This window comes from Pagrus pagrus (assembly GCF_965226575.1).
Source record: "Pagrus pagrus genome assembly, chromosome: 8".
Taxonomy (NCBI): Eukaryota; Metazoa; Chordata; class Actinopteri; order Spariformes; family Sparidae; genus Pagrus; species Pagrus pagrus.
Window position 1 is genome coordinate 10,662,930 of NC_140192.1, and position 22,622 is coordinate 10,685,551.

Here is a 22,622-nt window from a genome sequence, read left to right on the forward strand (position 1 = left end):
TATCGCACAATCCTGTTTAGTGCTGCTATGTGGTTTTTCCTCACAGCTTCAAAGGATAATTTTACACTTTGGCGGCTCCAAGTGGCAACAGGAGACATCTGTTCCCTTTTTTGGAAAGTTTACAGGACTTTTACTGAATGGAAACCCTATTATAGGCTGCTTGGAATAAAGTTCTTTAGACGGAAAATGATGAAGATGCTGAGAAAAATGTTTTTGCAGCCGGTTCAGGTATTGTTGTTAGTCCAGATGGGTCTTTTTGACAAACAGATCACATGTTACTGGAGTTAACTTGACACACCTTAACACACATACACACGTTATCCTTCACGTCTTTCTTTTCTGTCTAACGTTGCAAAAATCGTTGAAAGCGCTCTTTGTGTTGGTGAAACAGGAGCACAGTGAGTAAAAGACAGCAACAGAGAAAGAAAGAAAAGCGGGGCTGTGACGGGGTCTATTTCAGCACAGTGATGCCAGGGGAACAGAGGTAGAGCATTGTCGGTGGGCAAGCCCTCACCTCGGTAATGGCCACCTGCTAAAAATAGCAGCGCAGAGATGGAGATGTGTATCAGCGAGAGGTGGGGTGATGGTGGTGGTGTTGAATCGGATGCTGTGGTTTTAGCAGGGATGAGCTGGATAACTGTTTGATAGACTGCTGGATATGAAGTATAGTTGAGCAAATGTGGTAAAAGGCGGGAATCATCTATAAATCTATAGCAAAACTCTTGTCAGATCATATAGGAGTTCATGGTCTGATTTGTTGTTTTAGGAGATGTAAAAAAGTTTGAGAACGACAGCTCTATCGGACAGTAACAGTAAGCAGATTAAAGGGAAATGATGAGAGGGGAGTGACACGCAACAAAGGTCTACAGGTGGACTGGAAAGGTTGAAGACAGAGAAAGCAGAAGACAAAGAAAGGATTTTTTAAATTCCTCCATGAATTACATTTCTGTGAGTGTGGAGAACTCTTCGAAACAATTAGACCATGACAGCTTTTTAAAAGTTTTCCTCGTTGCTATAGTCTTAAATTTCTCAGGGAGATGAGGATGCATTGGGGGAGACTCGGAGACTTTGAAGTCCTAAATGCAGCGTTGATCATTCGATTCAGTGTTTCTGAGCCTTTTTGTGTGGCGTAACCTCACAGCCTTATCAGATGAGTTCGAGTACCTCTTCATCAACACCACCTTCCATGTTTCAAAATGTGTTCGTTTTAATGGATGTTACGTAACAGAATTAACTGTACTGGCCCAACAGTCTCAAGCCTAATCCAGTATGAAACTTGATAGCCCTTTATCACACTAAATTATAAACCACAACCATTTGTACTTCTCTTACTTCAAGTCCCAGAAGCTTGTAGCAATCTGTTTGTGTAATGTAACATGAAAAAAGGAAGAAAACTCACACCAATTTGTAATGCTATTTGTGTATTTATTGTCCTCTTTTGTCCTTAAAAAATATTTATATTTCTTTTTTGACATAATCCTAAATTCTACTTTTTCATAAGCCTTCGACGCCTTACCCTGGCTACTGAAGAGATACACCTGATTGAAAAGCATTGGCTCCGTCAATAAAATGTTTTGTTTGAGTGTCTGGGTTGCCTTCTTGTTTGAAACACAAATGACATATGATTTAAACAAGTCAAGGTCATAGTTTTTTTTAATAAATAATTGAATTATTTCGCTTCTAACCCAGAAATGTTGAAGCTGCCCCCACTCTGCTACTATCTGCTCTAGATAAGCGTGGAGAAGTTTTTCATTTGGTAGTAATAAATTACACTCAGCACAAAGTTTAATCTCTGAATTTAAAGTGACTCCCACACCATAGAAGAAGAGGGAAGAAATGAGGCCATTTAGGGGAGACGAAGATGAGACTATATATGAAAATTGTAATATGAGTCGGATTAGATGTGGAAGAGAGACAAAAGAGGGAGGGAGGGGAAGCTGAGCAGAGAGATTTGGTTTCTTCACTGAACTGTGAAATACTTCTACACCGGCTTCTCTCTTCGTGACTTCTGTCTGTCAAGAAAACGTGAGGTGAACTTCAGAGGGTGAGCGTGTCCCGGCGACCATGCGTCGCTGTGGCCTGACGACAGCTGAAACAGGAGGAGTGTTTACGGGTGTCGGTGTTGCGTGTTGTGGCTTGTCAGGGTCGGTCAAAGGAAACGACAGCGACCGAAGCTTCAGGACAGACCCAACATCATGCAATTCAGTTCACCTCTTCTGAGGCGACAAGGGTAGAGGAGAGGAACAAGTGAAAGAGGAGAGAAGAGGAGAAGGAGGAGGAGGAGGAGGAGGAGGAGGAGGAGGGAGTGATCACCTGTAAGCAAACTGGGACACCAGTTGAAAAAGGAGCTTTAGAGAGTTTTCTATAAAGGCAACATCACACCAAGGAAACATCCTCTGGGAGACTTTTAGCGTGCACTTTAAAATTTGTCCAACTTAGCGACTGAACATAGAGCGTCTTTCTTCTTTTCTCTGAAGTTTCTCCGAATGTTTCTTCTTTGATTTTTCCCCCTTTGTGGAGTGTTTTGAGTGGTCTCGTTTTTTTTCTTTTTGTTTTTTCTACACTTCGGTGCTGTGATCAGGTGGTCAAAGTTTAGAGGATGAATAGATGCAAGGCAGAGTGTGAAAATGAGATCACCAAGCTGCTGCGCTGCTTCTTTGGCTTCATCACTGGGACGTTAGTTCAAGGTATTTCCTCTTTTAATTCTGCTTCTTAAAACTTAAAGTTAAATAGATTTACACTGATATTTTCTTCTGTGCTCACAAATTTGTTAAGGTAAGGGTTCATTTCCAGTTGTACCAGTAGTGGTTTTTCATGGTTTCAAGACAATTATATGTATATACTTTTGTTGTCATTCCTATTATCTGTGACCAAAAAACTGTGGTATTTGTACTTCTACTTCTACTACTTTCAAATTAAGATGTATGCTTGGAAAATACAAAAGAATATTCCTCACAAAACAAGTAGTGTCTAGTTTGGGCTCCTTTGTTTAAGGCCTGAAGAGGTGAAACTATCCAATTTTTTGTTTATGAATTTATATTTTATTTGCACTCATAGGGCTACTCAAAATCAAATAATTAAAAGACAAGAGATGTGTCAGGAGAGGTCAAGAGGCTTATACAACGGATCGCCCCTCCTTACCGAAAGAAATATCATAATTTGGGACAATACAATAAAAACTAAATGACAACAAAAACACACACAATAAACAGAAAAACTATATATTATACTCTATATATACAAGAGAACATGACAAGCTCTTAACAACGTGTCTTTTGGTATTCCATATCTGTACACCATGATATCTGAGTGAGTACTGGCCATGTTTCGTTTTATTAAAAGGAAGGTGAAGGTGATCAGCCTGTCTGGTATCATGTGAATGAATCTGGGAATTTCATTTATCAATGTTTCTAAAGGATGATGGCAGAGGAAAATATATTTTTATAAAAACACACATATCTGACTAATATTTGTGTTACAAAATTATTACAAAAAAGAGACCAGAAATTGGTGGAGCAGAAGTTTTTTCCATTTCCCTAACCCTTAAATCAGATAAAAAGTTTCTCAGTTTGTTCTTGTGACTCTTGGACGGGCCCTGGTGCCTCTGTTGAGATCCACTGGGCATCCTAAAGTATTTAAAACTAGTTGTAATGAGTTTTAATACATCAGGCACATTTAGCTGATTCGTGAAGGACTTTTACTCGTAATGGAGTATTTTTACATTGTTGTTCTGGTACTTTTACTTTGGTAAAGAAAGAGAAAAGGATAGAGGGGGCTTGTGCCTACAGTGATTCACTTGAGTGTGATTGTTTGACCCAGAGGGAGGTGCTGTTTTTAATCACGTAACCACTATTACTGAGTCTTATTTTAAAGACTTTCGTACTGTAATGAAGAAAAATAAGACTTAAAAGGTGCTCCTTATCAAACATATTCTTTCTTTCTGTTTATTATTTAAGTAAAGGAGACTTCTGGGAGTGTTACTGATGTAAACTTTTTTGCTAGTTTTGTCTGATCAGAGGCACCTTTTCCAAATTAAGATGATTATTTTTATTACTGTTCATCTTTTGACCAGTCTGTCCTTCTTGAGTTAGTACGTCCTTCCGTCCGTCATTGATTTTTAGGTGTAAGTCTATCCTCCGTCCTCCTCCTGTGTCCTTTCATCCAACAAACATCACCAAACCACTGCCGGCTGAATCAGCACTCCTGGGTATCCCTCTGTCTTCATCCCCACACTGTTTCCTGTTCATCCACACTCATTCCCCCTGCGCTTTCCTTTTTTAAGCGCTGATCATCAGTCCCATTCTGTCTGTTATCGCCCGCTGTTTCCTCTGTCCCAGATGCTCTTGAGGTTGGTACAGATAGGTGAGGACAGGACACCTCAGTGTGCAGTGTTACATTAAAGGGAAAAAACAGACTTGATGATGAATGTTCTCTGCAGAGCCATCTTTTGCCTTCGGCTTTGTTTAGCCTCTCTTCGTCACATATTCCTCTCAACAGCCCCCAGTCTGAATTTTCATAATGGATTCCTGCACAGGTAGGGGGTTCAGGTCTCCACTGATCCATTACCTAAACCTAATTCTGCCTTCAGCATAGCATGGAGAGAGGGATGAGGTATCTGGATGTTGCATAAAGAGAAATGAGGGGAATAAAGCAACAACCAGGGAAGGAGGAAAAAATAAGCTTTGATTAAGAAGTCCCTGTTTTAATTACACAGCTGGGGTTGGCTTTGAACCTGCCCAGCTGAGGTGGTTTTATGAAAAGGGGATTACCTCACATGGAAGTGAGACTGCGTTTGGTTTTAATTGGAACGTATCAGGCAGTTGAAGGGGCGAGGTGGACGTAGCAGGAGTTGGAAAAGCCTGAAAGCTGACATCTCTCCGCCTAATGACCTCTGTTATATTCCTGCAGCTCTCGTAGAAAGTTTTAGTGGAGAGGCCATGCAGCAAATATAAATGTCTCGGGTGTTGTTTACTGAGTGTGGAGAGGGCAGCTCATGTCAACACTTTGTGCAACGTGAAGAAAAGTTTTCATCTTCTGTCCCTGGAGCAGCTTGTTAGGGAAGATGTGAGCATTAAAAAGACATGAAGGATATAATCAGCTTTCTGCGATGTGTTCACTGTTTGATCAGCTGGTTCTGTACGTGCGCAGAAATACATTCTCACTCAGAGAATAAGCTCATGCAGCATACATTTATTCATATTATATTTCCCTGTTGCTTGTTTTATCCATGTATTATTTGTTCCTGATCAATCATCTCCCTGTCAAACATAGAAACTGATTATGTGACAACCCACACAGCATCTACAACAGCTGAGTAAGCTTGTTTACGATCTTGGAATAGACACAAAAATGTGATCTGTTCTCTCGTATTTCATTTCCTTCTCTTTGCTCTTTGATTGTGTTAGTGAATGATGGTGAGCTGCTGTCCTCTTCTGCTGTATGTTGTATGGTGTCCAGTGCCCTCTGGTGGACAGAGGGGATATTACATGGCAGCTGTGGCACCAAAATATTGAGTATTGTTGCCATAACTAACAGTTATCTTCATTTTGTTAATTTTAGCCCAAAAGTTCCCAGAAACCAAGGTGGTGTATTTAGATGTATTTTATTGTCTGACCAAAACCCAAATATATTCTGTTTACAATCATAGAAGAGTAAAAAGAAAAAGAAAAAATGAAATTATTCATATTTGAGAAGCTGAAACTTGCAAAATTCTGTTGAAATAATAAAATTGTATTACTTATTACTATCAAAACAGTTTTAGTGTGCAGTGTTGAGAAAGATGAAACAGGGTTGTTGAGACTTTTGGTTTATTTAATTTGGTTTTGTGCTAACAGAAAGTAACAGAGCAGCTTTTTTGTATTTTATACGACTTCTATGTGTTTAATGGTTGATTATTGATCTCCAGCAGACAGGTTAAATGTCTCAGTTCTTTCTTCTGGATAATAGTCAAGTTAAAGTTGTTTCTATGCAGGAGTTGCAGTTAGTCATTTGTTGTTTTGCAGATGACGCTGGGAAACCCTCAGACACACCTCCTCCCCGTAGAGTTTTCAGTCCAGGAATAAATGCTCCATTTAAATCATAAGTCATAAGGATTTACAGTAAATGCGAGTTGTGGTTTGTTAAAAACAGAACGCTGCGAATTAAAAACAGGATATGTGGGAAATTAAGACTCAGTTATCTTCCATAATCCATTTCGCTGTCATAAACTGCAGCAGTAGCCGTAAACACAGCAGGGAATCAGACTGTGACCACAATCAAAGGAAATGGTAATAGATTTTCCATAAAATTCACAATTAATCCACAAGTTTCCAGGGGAGGTCACTGGGGAAATGATTATGAGCGCTACTTCTGGTGCGTAGCGTCACACAACGTATCATAACAACTGATACACTTCCAAGGCATTGAACGTGCTAGCTAAGTGGGCCAAGCAATAATGATAAAGTCATCCATTTTTCTGAATTGATGATATTAATGATGGCTGTACCAACCACTCTAAGAAGGAGGATTCTTATTTCCATATTGCCAACCCCCTTCTATACTTGTGACTGTATGCAGGGAGATAATGGACGCTTGCTTGAGCTTTTATAAGCACACAACAGCAGGAACTTGTAGAGCAGAGAGTCTGTAAGAGTCAGACAGAGTATACAGGAGTTATAGTCACACTTCTATGTGGACAACGATCAGAAGAGAGGAAGGGAGTGAGACAGAAATAAAGAAACGTGGAGGTGTGCGATGTGTGTGATGTGAAAGGTCAGAAGCTGTGCGGGGCTGTTTGATCCCTTGACTCTTTTTTATCTCTCCCTCTCACACTGTGACGTGGTGTCACAAACTCAAACAGATTTTCAAATGTGGCCTCGGACAAAAGCCGCACACACACGCACACACTGACACACTGAAACATTCAATCACTATCACCTTTTCCACAGACCCTGGTAGTTTGTCTGTGTGTGAGATTCAGGTTCTCGGGCAGCGGTTTCTAGAGCCGGCGTTCACTCTGTTAGCATTGATCTCCATGACTGAGCATCCCCATCTAGTCCTTTAAAGTTTGGCTCCTATCTTGTTAGACTTTGCTCTAATCCAGGATCTCCAGCGTTATTCAGAGTTCTTCAGGGCAGCTTGTTAGCAGCGTTAGCCTCCTTGTTGTGGTAGTTGAGCTGCATTATGGGAGCTGTGATGGCTGCTCTTTCTGTGGAGGCCAGGAGGCGCCTCTCTCGGCCCAGCTGCCTCTCTCACTGCAGCCACAGCGCAGCCAGGTATCATCGCTCAGGTAGGCACTCGTGTGGTTTCCCCTCCACCACATTATCTGTCTCTTCATCCCCTCTTTTGTCTTCTCATGCACCCCACCACCCTCTTACTTTGCCTTTCACTTTCTCACTCTTGCTTCTTCTAATCACTTTGTAGTCAAACTGTGTGTTGAGGTACTTTATTTGAGTGTTTAAATCACTTTACAGCTTTGTTTTATGTTTCAGATTAAGATTTTATAGACAAAACATATAATATGTTGATATAGAATATGTGTGATACTCTCAGTGTGGAATAAGATGATTTATCAGTATTTTGCCATTATGCTCCATAATTAGTTCTTTGAGTTTTATTAATTCTTTCCATTTCGATGAAATATTTGTTGCCAAAACACCAAAGTTATCTAAATCTAAACATGTCAGGGTCACAGGAGAAGAACAGTTGTAAAACATTAAACAGATCTTCCAAACTACCATTTTACCTCCTGAAGTTCAATTCGAGAATCGGTCGTTCCTCCGATTTGACCTCACATGTTTAACTGCCATTTCTGTGACTCTTCGTCTTCGACTGTGGTGATTTTGCGGATGTGTCTGACTGAGAGGAAACAGTCTGGGTCCTCTCTCCCTATTTACTGACTGTTGTGTCAGCAGGCAGCGCCAAGCCTACCTTTTAAAAACCTGTTAGTGTCCTAATGGCCTGCCCAGAGGAACAACCACACACAACACACACACACACACACACACACACACACACACACACAAAGACCCCACAAACTGACTACACTTGCATCAATATACAAGAAAACAAATTTAGATGCACATAAATAGACACAAAAATGCACATATTCCTCCCTAATGCATGGTATGTTTTGTGTGTGTGTGTGTGTGTGTGTGTGTGTGCGCACACGTTGTTACTTCAGTGTGTGGAAACCTGTCACCTGATCCACTCTCTTCCACCAAGTGGTAACTGAAATGTAAATTTGACCATAAGGGTGATTCATCCGCTGCAGTGATAGACACCACAGACTCTCACATACTGAAGAACAGAAACAGTAGAGGCTGGAAATAGATTTATGCTTTTATTCCTGATGGTTGATTGAGATTATTCTGGTAAAGTATAAGAAGCAGAAAAAGAGGAGGGGAAGCTCCAGCGCCTCACCACAAAGATATTGATCTCTCTCACTCTGGCCTCCCATTTGTGTCTCCTATCTCCAACCAAGTCAATGCATTAACACACACTCCCTCACACACAAACACACACACACATACCTCCATTCCACATTTTATCTTGATGCATTAGCAAGTGCAGAGTCATCAGTTATCCTCCTTTGACCTAAACACACAACCACATTTATACACACTCACACACATAGTAATGTTTTTCCATGTTATCTAAAGCAAACTGTTGCACATATTCCAGGAATCATTATGATTGTCAGACATTAATAATAAAGTAATGCAGACATTAGTTATAATAATTATAGTAGCAGGGTACACTGTGGTGAGGTGGGGTGTCCCTGCTATTTGATCTGTGTGTGCAAGTTTATGTGATTGTGTGCCCACACACATAATAATAATTTGATAATTTGGCAGAGGGGTGGCCACAAACCCCATCCTGGAGTCTGATTGGCCATCCCTGTGCCCCTAAACCAGAAACTCTGTATGAAGTGACTGCTGACATTTCATGTTGGAAAGTCAATCAAATGTCGCTGGAGAGACACAAAATTAGAAGCAAAATAACGCACAAACTGACTAAAAAGAGACGAAAACATTGAAAAAGGGGCAGAAAAATACCAAAAGAGGTGCAAAATGACTTATATGCAATGACGAGCAACTAAAAATAGGCACGAAACAAGCACAGTGATCTCCACAAAGAGATACAAACAAACACAAAGAGACACAAAACAACCACAGAGAGACACAAAACAACCACAAAGAGACAGAAAACAACTAAAAACAGATGCAAAATGACCACAAAGAGAAGCAAACATCACTTAGAGAAGCAAAACAACCACAAAGCAATGCTAAATGACCACAAAGAGAAGCATAAGGGCCACAAAAAGAGACTAAATGATCATAAAGTGAAGTAAAACAACCACAAAAAGAAGCAAAACAACCACTGAGAGACATTTAACAATCACAGAGAGAAGCAAAACGAACATAAAGATGCAAAATGCCCACAAAGTGACACAAGATGACCTTGAAGAAATGCAAAATTGTCTGCTTCAGTCTGGGTGTCTTGTTCCAGTGTTGTATGATGGTTAGATGGCCTTTTACATGTCTGTGTCCAGGGGCCTGTTGTCTCATAATCTATATATGCCGGACTTCAGACTTGGGTCCAAACACATGATTACCTGTTTTACAAACATGCCTGCCGACCTGAAAGCTTTGCCACAGTTTGGACCCCCATTCAAGAAATGTCTTATTCCGCCTCGATGTGAAGGAGGGACATTCTTGAGCAGGACAGAGAAAGAGGAGTCGAGCAGAGGGGGAGAGAAAGTCTGCGGTTGGCCAAAGTTATGGAATGACAGAGGGGATGGAGGGAGGAGGAGGAGGCGGCGGCAAGCCCCGGGGCGCAAAAGCGAATCAGATGGACGAACGGAGAAAAAGGAGGAGTGCAGAGGAGTAAGGAGAGACCACAAGATGGGCAGGATGGGTGGAAGGATTCGGATGGACAGGGCACTTCAGTTTTTAACCTCTGCCAGAGTGAGCGCTCACTAAGTGAGTCGAGAGAGGAAAAGTTGCAACTAGAAGCAGCAACAGATACATTGAGGAAGCTGCAGGGAAAGAGGGGAATGATGGAAAAGTATGTGCGGAGGAGGTAGACACTGGGGGAGGAGGTTTCACTCAACCCACAGCTCCTCTCAGTTTCTCAGGATTTCCCTCCCTGGACGCTGCTGCTGCTGCTGCTGCTCTAAGTGCCTTCTTCTCATGGGTCATATTCTTCCATATGAGGAGCTGGATTTGGACAAACAGTGAAGTGGACTGAATCGGACGAGACAGCGATGCAGAACCTAAATTTATTTATTTGCGATTGAATGAAGTTTGTGCTGAAAAGGTGTTTGTAGGACCTGAGGATTACTGAGAGACATAAAAGCAGAAATAGTGGTTGATTTGCTGATTTAAATCATCACAAGTCCTATAAGTAGATGCCTGATCAATGCTTTTGATTATTTGGACAGTGCAGCCTTATTCTACCCAGTTTCACTTTGCATGAAATTCAGATTATTGATCCCGACAGGTTTGTTTTCAAAAGATTATCTCACCCTGAATATTGTGAGCAGATTCCACTGAGACTAGAGAGTCTGATTGTCCTCGGCTTGTTGTTAAAGAGCATTTACAGTATGTTTTTGTTCCAGTGATGGGGTTTCAGAAATTGCTTGTGTGGTCAGCGCACATAATGGGGTAATTTATTTTTAATTGCTATTGTTGTTTGGAGGTTTTATGGCAATGGACGATGAGAAGACTTTGGTATTTCATGTTCTGTTCTGTAATTATCTGTCAGTTGTATTCAGCCGGACTTTCTCCCACCTAATGGGAGCAAAATGATGAAAATGGACACCGAGGCTGTACTGAATTCTTTGCTTATCCCAACAGACATTTTCATCTAAAACCATGTGAATTATGAGCCTAAACTATGACGTGAGGACTGATAATAGCTGTTTGGATTAAGAGGGTGAGCAGTAACTTGTGTCTTTGCCATTCTGAGCTCCCCGAGAGTGCAAGCAGGAGGAAACTCTGGAAAGTGACTCTAAACGTCTCGTTTAATGCACTGTAATAAATGACTCGTGACACAACCCCCATTTTCCCTCATGGGTCTAGAGAGGGAGGCTTTCCATATATGTCGGCGTCCACATATTTTCCACTTCAGCATCAGTGTTGACATTGGAGCAGCCTTCGTCCAGCTCACTGGCCTGGCTCTCATGCTGTCTCCTGGGCCTGGAAAAACAAACCCATGCTTTCAGCCACCAACCAGACTGATCCCTGATTGCTTCTGTTGAAAACACTTGTTGTTGACTCACCGAGCCAAGCTTTACTCGGGTCGGCCGGACTTCTTTTTCGTCTCTCTCCTCGGGGCCAGGCCTCGTCGTGCTGGCTTGGCCCTGAGTGGGCCCCCCCGTCCTGAAGTCATGGGGATCCAGGGCATGGAGCTGTTTGCCATCGGCGTGGTCATCATCCTGTTCATGGCAGTTCTCAAGCAGTTTGGCATCTTGGAGCCCATGTCCTCTTTTGAAGGTAAGGGCCCACCTGGGGCCCCTCTACTGGCTGACAGATACCTGAGGTTTGGTGCTACTGTTAACTACGGCATGACTGTACCTGTATGATCACTCACGGCCTCAGGCCTATTTAACATTTAGCCTAGTGTTTAAGCATTTTACAGACATTTAATTAATGGTTTATAGCTAATTATAATGTGGTCATACACACATGTTGTGTTTCACATACAGGATTAGTCAACATTTAAGCAGCATTGTAAAAAATACCCAAAAGTCATACTTGATTAAAAGTCTTAAAGTATCTCATATTATATGTACTTAAGTGTCAAAAGTAAAGTAAAGATAAACTAATTACAAAATATATTTACATGTACATAGATATTGAGGGTCAACCAATTATTATTTGTAATGATTGCTGATAAAATAAATGTATTTAATTATGTGCTACTGTGGTTCTGATGCAGAATGTAATCTGAAAAGTAACTAGTAAGTAACTATCAAATTAATGTAGTGAGCAAAAAGTAAGATATTCGCCTCTAAAATATAGTACAGTCGAAGTATAAAGTAGCAGAGAATTGAAATACTCAGGTGCAGTACTTGAAAATCATAGAGTAAATGTACTTAGTTACTCTCCAACACTGGTCGTATTTTATACTATAAAAAAGTTTTTCTATGTGCTCATTCATCATCTGTTTTAATAACAACTTCCACAGGATTAATTAGTTACATTAATAAATACCTAAATCTTCTTGTAACTACATCACAGTCTACTCTAAACAATTTGATAGAGAGGTGTGGGGTGGTCAGGGTCAAGTAAAGTGTTTTATCTAATAAACTCTAGTTTTATAAACGTGTAAGCTGAACTCCGAATGTATAAAACCCTAACCTAATGCTGCTGCATTTCCTAATTTGGTTATAGACAGAGTTCCTTTAAGAGTCAAAAATATTTTAATCCTTTTTAAGATAAATAAACCGCTGAAAAATCTATTGGATTATCTGGAAAGAAGCCTACCAATGCAAACCCAGATTCTTGTTTGGAATATCCTGATGTAATATGAGAGTGACCCCGTCGTCTATTAAACACAGCTGGTGGTATTTATGCAACCATTTGCCAAGACTCTGTATCACTTGTTTCCTAAAAGGAGAACCAAAAGAATATTCCAACATTAAATGAAGGACAGTACCTGCTCCATGTTTACACTTCTTAGACTAATTATCATCCATTAATCACTGTTTTCTTTTAAAGTTTAGCGGATAAGTTATTATACCTGAGTGTCATTTTTAAAAACTTTTAAACTGATCAGCTCGTTTTCACATTGAAATATCACAGCAGTGTTATAGATTTAACTACCCAGCGGCTTTTTCATTCTGACTGGTGTTCACTTAAAATACTACATTTATTCCTCTTTGCCTCCTATTCTTAAGTAATTCAAATACATTTTATTTATATAAAGTGCTTTACAATAAAAGACAAAAGCGAGTCGTAACATACACTTTATAAGGGCAATGAATAAAACAGAGATGGGGCGACGTGGTTTTAAAGTTTTAATGGCTAATTAAACCTCTGACCAAGGGACAATATGCCGAAAAGTGCCTTTCAGCTAATACATTAACATTTACAGTCATTTCAATCAATGTACACTGTTAAAAATAATAATGATATTTAAATAAATAAAGAGTGACCATGGTGTTTTTATGCTGATTTTGTAATCTCAGTGTAGCTGGTCAGAAATCCTCTCCTCCCTCTGTCCTCTCATTCCCTGTCAGCTCTATGTAATAAAAATAAAAACCTATAATATAAAATGGAAATATGCATAAAGAGAACTGAACAACACTATGCTATAGCTACAGCGCCCTTTTCTGATGTATTTGTTTGATATTTGAAAGTTCTGGACTATCAGTAAATCTATGTATGGCATCAAAGTGGGCAAAGGTTAATGGGATGTTTTATTCTGCCTACTAAGACAAATACCGTAAAACCTTGATGGGCCAACAGTCTGTGTACATCTGGGACTGTAAAATAGCCAACAGATACTTCTCTTTGAATGATGCAGCGCCCTTTGATGAGAGTTTTGGGCTAAAGTCCAGCCAGTCAGAGTGCCCTGCAGTCAGTGTGCCAAGACAATTACAGCAGGAAGGCTCCAGTCGGCACATTAGTGCCTCTTGTATGGCTCAGCATCATGAGTAATAAATTCAACAAAAACACCAGTAATGTCCTTTCATTATTTATCACTCCTCTCAATCGCTCCAATCTTCAATTCCTCCAATAGTCCTTCCTCCTCCTCCTCCTCCTCCTCCTTCTGTGGCAGGGCCTACACCCCAGTCTAGCATTACTTCACATCAATTATACATGCAGTATCGAACAGGCTTTCTCTGAGGCCGCCTAAATATGGAGTCTGGAGTACTCCTCCAGGACCCTGAAGGACACTGGCCATCCCTCACTAGCCTCCGAAATTCTCAGCATGTGTCTTCATCCCGATTTCTGCCACTTCATTACTCCATCACCTCCTCAGTGAGACTAATTCACCAACTGCAAAGTCATTATCTCACCTGCCTGAGCTTCCTCTCATCAACCTAAACATATTGAACTATTTTAAATTTCACATACGTGCCCCTGTCTTGATGTAGGGAAATGGGGAGAAAAGTAGCTTGTCAGGCTGTCGTACTTTTTCAGGACTCAGAAGTCCAGATGTTGTTGCTCCTCATTGATTAGCTTTCTGTGGAAATAGACTCCTAATGCGGTCTGCTATAAATATCAACTTTGTGAAGATCACAATTGTTATCGAGATCCTCACTGAAGTGCTGATTCAGGTCTGCAGTCATTCAAGAGTTTTCTACTCTTCACACTTATATCATGGCACTTGACTTTGTACTTTTTTTAAGGTTATTCTTCAGGATGTAATAGAGTAGCTCATGACGGTAGCTGTAACTGGGGGCACTGAGGTCGTGTCCCAATATATTTCTGGGTCTTTGACAGGTTCAATAACATGAAGAAGAGTTTACCTTCTACAAACAGAGACCATCTTGCAATGGCATCACACGCCATTAACGTGTCCGTCAACATTCTTACTTTTCTTTCCCACAACTGCTCAGTAGCCATTCCTCCAATAATCAGTACTCATCGGTCAGACCACAACCATCCAACTTGACCTTCATGTTGATCTCAGTTACACAGGTGTACAGGAAAAGCAGCAAATTCTCACATTTAAGAACCGTCAGAAGCTGCAATAAAAATAGCTAAACAATTATCAACATAGTTGCCAATTAGTAGTCAGTCAGTCAATTAAGTAATTAACTGGCTTAATGTTGAATTGAATAAATGACTCATTGTTTCAGCTCTATATCTACAGTTATACACAAGCTGAGTCTCATAATATTCAGAATAAATATTTTAAAATGTGACTGTTTATTAGGCAATATTACAATTAAAGTAATAAAGAAAGACATACCTACACATCTGTGTACAAGCTTCTTTGAAACATCTTTTTGGACTATGTTGAAATCTGAAAAACAGTAGTTTGAGTGAAATTGGACTCTTGTAGGAATCTCAGTTGCAGCCTTCAGCACCGTTATATCTTCTCTGGTGGTAAAATGTTGTTTTAAAATACATTTAAAATGTTTATTTTTTTGTTATAAATAATAACTCATTATTATTAAGTGTTTTTTATAAGTAATAAATCATACCTTGAGGGGATCTTTGATTTTCCACATCTAGCATTAGATGTACATCAATCAGCAGACCAATATGGTTGGTAGCTTATTTGTTGCATTATTTATACCATCAACACTCACAGATCGTTTGATGTTGCTGCACTACAAATGCACGCAGTGACACTCCTTGTTTGTTTGTGTATGTGAACTTGTGTTTGTCAACATACAGTACATGTTTGTGTGCATGTTTAAAATCCAGTAAAATGACCTGATATAAAAACAAACCCGCTGGCCTCTGATTGTTGTTTCAGTCCCGTCCTCTCTGCTCTGAGGTCGATTTTGGGTTCAGTCCAACTTGGTCCTATTTTGGGCTGACATCTGATGCCAGAGGTAGCCTTGTCTATAGAGATGTATACAAGCCCTATTCTGAGAACTCTGTGATACCAATATCTGGTATTTATACTCCACATTTGAGTCTCGTGCAGGATATTTTAGTGGCGAATTACATCAATATACTGTAAAGAAATGGGGTAGGGAATGAGCAGCTTTGTTTGTTCATATTTTACTTGTTTGCTCATTTTCATGAAAAAAATTGAACTTGAAAAACTCAACAGCAATGTCTCTCGCCAGAAGTCATGACTCAGTTACTCAAGATAATCCACTGATTTTGTTGTGAGCAGTATCATGTAGAAACTTTTTTTCTACCAAACTACAGAAGAGGCTCTTGTCCACAATTAGATGCAAACTTTGCTCTGTGCAGTGATACAGTTTGCTGGTGCAGGTGCAGAAAATAGCTCCTGCTGTGTATGAAACTGCTCAAAGCAATGTTACCAATTAAAGATGCAAATAGAAGATTATAAAAAGGTTTTTATAATCTCTTTTTTTAACACTTTTGTTGACACAGTTTGCAATTGTGTACGTCACAGGAGTGCAGGGGAATGGCAACAAGGGAAGGACCCATGTGTAGAAAGTGAAGGCAGACAGGATGATTTCTGTGATTTTCGGAAAAGGAAAGGCTGGCAGCAGGCAGGTATGGGGTATAGGTAGAGTGTATACCTCAACCAAGGCTCAACAGTCCTCTTTAATTCAATCAAGCCTAATCCAATACCATACTTGATAGCCCTGTTTCACTGTTTAACCATAATTTTGGCTCACCAGATCATGGATCTGCGTCAAATTGTACTCACTTGTAGATACCAGCCTCCTAAATACACCTGATTTTTTTTTTTTCCATTGAGATCCGTATATTATTCCCTGAGAAATTAGTGAAAATGTGGAAAAATGCCATATCTTGCAATCTTAAAGAAAGTTAAAGAAAAAAAAATCATGGATCTGTCCCTTTATCCAGATCCACAAGAAAAGTTTTTGGTGTCTATTCTGGGCTGAGACCCATCCTCCATCCAAAATTCTTGGAAATCCACTCAGTAGGTTAAATACTGCAAGACTGACGAGAGATAGTGAAAACAGGTGAGAGAGTGGGGAGGAAGGTCAGGTAACTGCATGGCAGTGAGCTGTGTGTGGGCATGGGGACAGAGAACACAGAGATTGTGATTGTGATTGTGATTGTATTTCACACAATGAATGAGAGTGTAATCCTGCAATTCATGCAAAGCAATTTAATTGTGAATAGAGAAAGAAAGAAGAATTTTCACATCCAAACATCATGGATTAAGTAACTTGTTCAATTTGTAATCAAAGCAAAACGTGTCTACCTGCATGTTCTCTCTTTCAGTTGTTTCATTAGTCTCCACTAGAGGGCGCGCACTGTCTCCCTTTATTACATGATAATGAGTGTTTGACACAGTATTAAATCTGTGTTAGGGACCCCAGGAGAGACAGGGGAACAATTAGAAAGTGGATCACATAGCTGACTGGGAAAATGGGATTCAGGGCACTTGTTGACCTTCGTCACCATGCTCTCTGATTCCTTAAAGGCAGGCCTTAATTAGCAGACAATAAGATGTGAGGTGGAGAGAGGAAGGAGAGGAGAGCATCAGTGATTCAGTCAGTGAAGGATTTTGTGACACATATCATCTGTGGACAGTTGTTGGATGCTGTTTTTTTATTTGAGTTTTGGCACCAACTGAAGGAATCCCAAACCAGCTGTATGCTTGTGCCAAACGTGTCCCCATCTGATTGGATTTCCCATGGATTAACGTTGTGGTCTAGATTTTTTCTCACTCTCTTTTTTTAGAGGTATTTCTACTGCAATTATCTGATCCAGTCGATCTTAATAAAGGATTTGGACAATCAGACCCTGCTCCTAGTTGTGGAGAATATCCTGAAAGATCCGTTAGAACAAAAGAGAGGACGGGGTAAAAAAAGAGGCAGTTAATTAAAGAACAGAAGGGAAGAGCTAAATTGAGTGACTTCAGGGAAAAAATTGTGACAGCAAAAGAGTGATGAGTGAGTGACACTGTTTCAGAGACTGGACGCGATAAAGAAGAAGAACAGAGAGAGTGAGGCTGGAAGAGACTGATGGATTGAAAGAAAGGTGTGTAGAAAGTCCAAGTATGTAGTAGAGGAAAACAAAGAGAGGGATCGTGGAGGAAAAGCAGGAAGACGAGGGGAAGATGAGCGTGAGGTGGGAGACGGAAGGACTGCAGACAGTTGGGATCGTCTGCCTGGTGATCATGTTCCTCAAACTGATGCACCTGCTGGGCCTGATCGACATCACTGAGACCGGTGAGACAACCTGGGAGAGGGGCAGTGAGGAGGAGGAGGATGGCACGGAGCGAGGAGGCTGGAGGGATTTTCTTTTTCTTACTTTGAATACACTTGTAGGTATTTGTAAACGTTGTTTGACTCTGAGTGTGGATAGTTGTAAACAATGAGAGGAGCAGATATAGTTGTGAGGTGCTTAAAAAGATGAGAAGGTTAACGGTATTTTTTATTTATCAGTTGCAGTATCATTTCAAAGACCTTAAAGAAAAAGGCTGGTAATGTTTGACAATTTGTCATAGTCAGCAAATCCCCAGCAAAGACCCAAATCTACTATGTGTTTACGCCTTCTCTCAGAAACTTCTTGACTCCCCCAGCCTGTCTGCAGATCTCAGTCCAAGGAACATAAATATTAAAAGACAAACATCTTTAAAACTGGGTCATAAAAATACAATTTCCTCCTTTTCCTTCCTTTAGAAAAGCTCAGTTGGTGACAACTGGTTGGTTGGTTAATTACATCATACAGTGTATACCAGTATATGCCATACCAGATGGCATATTAACCGTCTGGTTAGGATTAGGAAAACATCATGGCCAAAACATTTGGCCTAAAATACCCATTTTGGTTGCCACACACGTGCCTGGAGATGGCCCCACTTCCTTACTTTCATATCTGTGGTTTGCTGATATAGTCCCACTAATTAAAAAGACACTAGGTATAAGTAATATACATGCTATTTAAAATTCTCGTTATTACGATAACTCTGATACAACATGAAACAGCAATATGAAGCAGCAGTATTGTGTATAAATGCAAGTTGAAGCAGAAAACTATGTTGACAAAGAGAGCTGGAAAACAAAAGCTGGACTTTTTGTTGAGCTTTTTTTCTTTTTATGCCAAACTACTGTTTCCAAAGTCAAGAATAAACTTTTATGCTACAGTACAAACTACTGTTCAGTCATCAGTTATTACATGTGATGAAGGACGTACTTTTGATTTTTATGAATGGGCGTATTCATCTGGTGGTCAGAGGTCATGTTTTAATTGAATCCTAAAGAAACGATCCAGTATTACATAAGAGTGGATCACCTCTCCCCACTGTGGTTTTGGTTTATGTTTCACAGCATATTATATGTCACTGCTTCTGGATGTTTAATCAGACTATAACTGGAGTGTTTTCCTCCGCACCGCTCAGCTCCCGTTGTATATAAACCTCTCAGTGTCTGCTCTGACATGACTTGTTTTTCTTTGTTTTTTTCTTCCTCTTACTATCGCTCTCTCACTGTTCTCCATTTACTCTCTTTCACTCCATCTTGGTTTCAACACCCCTCCTCCTCTGTTCTCTCTATCTAAAGATGGTGAGTATGGTAACGGTAGAAACCCAACTAACGTTGAGAAAACCTCCCCTTTTATTTCTTATTTTTCCCAGTCGTGCAGTGCTTTCTCTCAGTGTGTGTGAACTGGTAACAAAATAATACCACTTAATCTGTGTGAGTACAAACTGACTTTGATTGAATTTCTCAAATTCTGAGTTTCTGCTCTCTTCTTTAGTAAAAAAAAGCAGATACAAACTTTTTAGTGACTTTCCCGCCATGAAGAAAGTACCTCCTCTTTTTTTTCACTCCCTCATTCGCCTGTCTTTTTGCTAAATTTCTTTCTTAAACTCGCACGTTTTCCCCTCTTGCTCTGTAACAAATGCCTCCCTGTTGAAAGTGTGATCCCACCCCTCCCTGAATGTTGACCTGCATCCACACACTCAAAGTCTGCCCCCATCCTCCCCCTTTCCCTCTCTCTACGTATCTTCTCTCTCTATTTCTTTCTTTTCTCTCTCCTACTGTCTATCTATCCATCCCCTTCTCTCTCTGTCTGTCTCTTTCTCCCACAGACAGCAGCGACAGTGATCTGGAGCTGTCGACGGTGCGTCACCAGCCGGAGGGGCTGGACCAGCTGCAGGCTCAGACCAAGTTCACCAGGAAGGAGCTTCAGTCTCTCTATCGAGGCTTCAAGAATGTACGTCCATTTGCTGAGACGTCCTTCATTGCTCTAACTCCATTACAATGCTTTATATAGACTTGAATTATTCTGATATATGCGCCTTTTTTCTCTTCCTCTCTTGAGCAGGAGTGTCCCAGTGGAATGGTTGATGAGGAGACATTCAAGACTATCTATTCTCAGTTCTTTCCCCAAGGAGGTTAGACGTTTAAAACAATTTCTCCTCTCTTGTCCTTTCTTATTAGACTGTGCGAAAATTATAATGTGGGGAGGGTGGTGACTGAACCTCAGGAAGTTTTTTTATTTAAAAAGATGTACTTGGATGTTTTAGACTTATGCATTTTTGTCTACATCTGACCTTTCCTAAGCAAGTTACAGCCATTTATTATAAGATTATCCTCCAGGTTTTTCAGTGGAAAAATGGTGTAATCCTATATTTCATTTACTGACCATGTAGATCTGTCCAAAAAGTTCAGAGACTAAAAACAAAGGTTAGTATATCATAGCAGAAGACATTGAAGCAAAAGTAGTTAATATATTACCCACTGAACAGTTTTTAGAGCATATGGATAGGATGAGCCATTCGAAAGCTATTAAATATTTAAGAGCAATAGCTGATTTTAGCCAACGACGGCTGTCTAGGTCTTCAAAGTAAGTAAGTATTTATTCACCAACTGAAACTGTTACAAATAAAAGTTCTGCATTTAAAATTATATTACAAGTACAGACGTGTAGGCCGAATGTGCTTCAAGTATCGAAAGTAAAAGTATTGTTCAATGCCCACTTAGTTGTGTTATATATAGATTAGTATTGAAATCGTGTTACTGATAATAGTACTTTGCGCTCATTGCTAATGGAAGTGCAGCTCATTTTAATAACATAATGCCTAAAACTGCATCTTGGCATTTAATGATAAGTCGCTGCACTAGAATGAAGAGAAATGAAACATAATTTCAGAAGACAGTTGAAACAAGTTGATTTGCATGTAAACAGGCAGGAATATTATACCGACTTATAAACTAAAATTATTCATAAGAATGAGATTTTTGCAGGGAACAAATGCATCATATTTTAAAGAGTGAACAGCATAATATTTCTCTTTGTGATTTAGTGGAGTAGATGTATTTAGTAGAATGAAGTTAAATGTATCATAAAGAGTTAATCTACAATATAATGCATATTCAGCACTACCTGACCCGTTCCCCTAACGTGAAAATATAATGCTGAAGTCCCCTGTGTCTAACACAAGGTCCAAACCTCCTCCCCACCCCAATAATTTTCCTTTGCTGCTTTGAATGCCATGTACTGTACACTCAATTAATGAACCCGACTCCTTTTGTCCACAGATGCAACCACCTACGCTCACTTCCTGTTCAACGCATTTGACATTGACAGAAACGGTTCTATCCGCTTTGAGGACTTCGTCATCGGCCTGTCAGTGTTGCTCAGAGGTTCGGTCACAGAGAAGCTCAACTGGGCTTTCAACCTTTACGACATTAATAAGGACGGCTACATCACCAAAGAGGTGTGTGTGGGTTAAAACAAATTAAATTTGATCAAAAGAAATTATGAACCGTACAAGCTGGGTTTTCTCATTATATTCTGAAGGATGTAATGCCTGCCCTATGCAATGCAATTACAGGTCAAACCAGCATGATTTAATCTCTGATTAAATCCCGTTAAGTTTCGTTCACTATGTTATAGCTAAGCTTAGTAAATCTAAAATTTAGCCAAGCAAAATAATAAGTGATTGTTTTAACTCTTTGACTTTGCTTCTGTCCTCTTGTCTTCAGGAGATGCTGGCGATAATGAAGTCAATCTATGACATGATGGGGAGGTACACCTACCCCTGTGTACGAGATGAAGCTCCCTATGAACACGTGGACAAGTTCTTCCAGGTTCTGATGCACACAAATAAACACACATGTACACTGTGCTACATACAGTAGCCTCTGTTATATTTCTATTCAAATGAAGATTACAAACTGTCCTCACTAATGTGTCATTTCTCTATGTTTTGTGGATTCTTTCCTACAGAAAATGGACAAAAACCGAGATGGTGTTGTGACCATTGAAGAGTTCATTGAGACCTGTCAGAAGGTGACTTTCTTACCCACTGCCACAAACAGTTACTCAGTAACACAAAAACAGTCGTATACAATAGGTCAACAATCAGTGATGTCACTGGTATATCAAGCAATGACTAAGATTATTCCCGTCCACACATAGCATCACTTATGTTTTTCTTATGATTCTAAGTTGTTTTTTTTTTATCAACTTCACTTTTAACCCTTTTATTTTCCTCTCTGTTTTCCATCAGTTCTTATTCACGTGATCATATTATTGTCAGACAAATAAGTCTCTGGTACCTCTGCAAAACCAACAATCACAGAAGGAATAGGAGGAAAAAACTCACAAGCCATTAGTTGTTGGTAGTTTTGGTGGTTGGGGATGTTAACTTCACTCTTCTGTTACTCTACTCTTCTTCTATAGGAGGAAAGGTAACTGCTTTAAAGTACTTTAAAGACAAAGTTGACCATAGTATAGGAGTGTTTTGTATGTACATCACCCCAAGAACAGGACATTTATCTGTTTCTGCATCTGTCATCCTCTCCACTGTGGAGCCAGCGGTAAAACCCAACCTCCTACTCTCTGGATCACTGAACTACTGCAGCTGAACTGCTCATAACCCAAACCACAAGAGTCTGGAGTCAGTTCATAACAGTAAAATACAATATTAAAAGAACCTCAAACTATATATTATGCACAAACTCTATTTTCATGTTGGAATGTTTTGCATCATTAAGTTAAACTGTTGTTTGTTTGGTTAAAGACTGTTTTCCACAGTGCTGTTGTCAG

At 39.9% G+C, this 22,622-nt stretch overlaps 1 protein-coding gene across 3 annotated transcripts in view; it reads left to right on the forward strand.

Annotated features, from left to right (window-relative positions):
• The window catches only part of kcnip3a (Kv channel interacting protein 3a, calsenilin), a 42,462-nt gene that overhangs the window by 15,658 nt on the left and 4,182 nt on the right, over positions 1–22,622 (forward strand). Inside the window, exons 1-6 of one of the 3 annotated variants that reach the window (XM_084359533.1) lie at positions 7,159–7,267; positions 19,657–19,781; positions 19,893–19,962; positions 21,110–21,288; positions 21,557–21,661; positions 21,801–21,863. In XM_084359533.1, the coding sequence (XP_084215659.1) occupies positions 7,162–7,267; positions 19,657–19,781; positions 19,893–19,962; positions 21,110–21,288; positions 21,557–21,661; positions 21,801–21,863 (648 nt within the window). In that variant the 5' untranslated portion in view covers positions 7,159–7,161. Of the gene's footprint in view, positions 1–7,158; positions 7,268–10,108; positions 11,478–19,656; positions 19,782–19,892; positions 19,963–21,109; positions 21,289–21,556; positions 21,662–21,800; positions 21,864–22,622 lie in introns of those variants that run through there. The other 2 variants (XM_084359534.1, XM_084359532.1) reach the window with 2 other exon arrangements.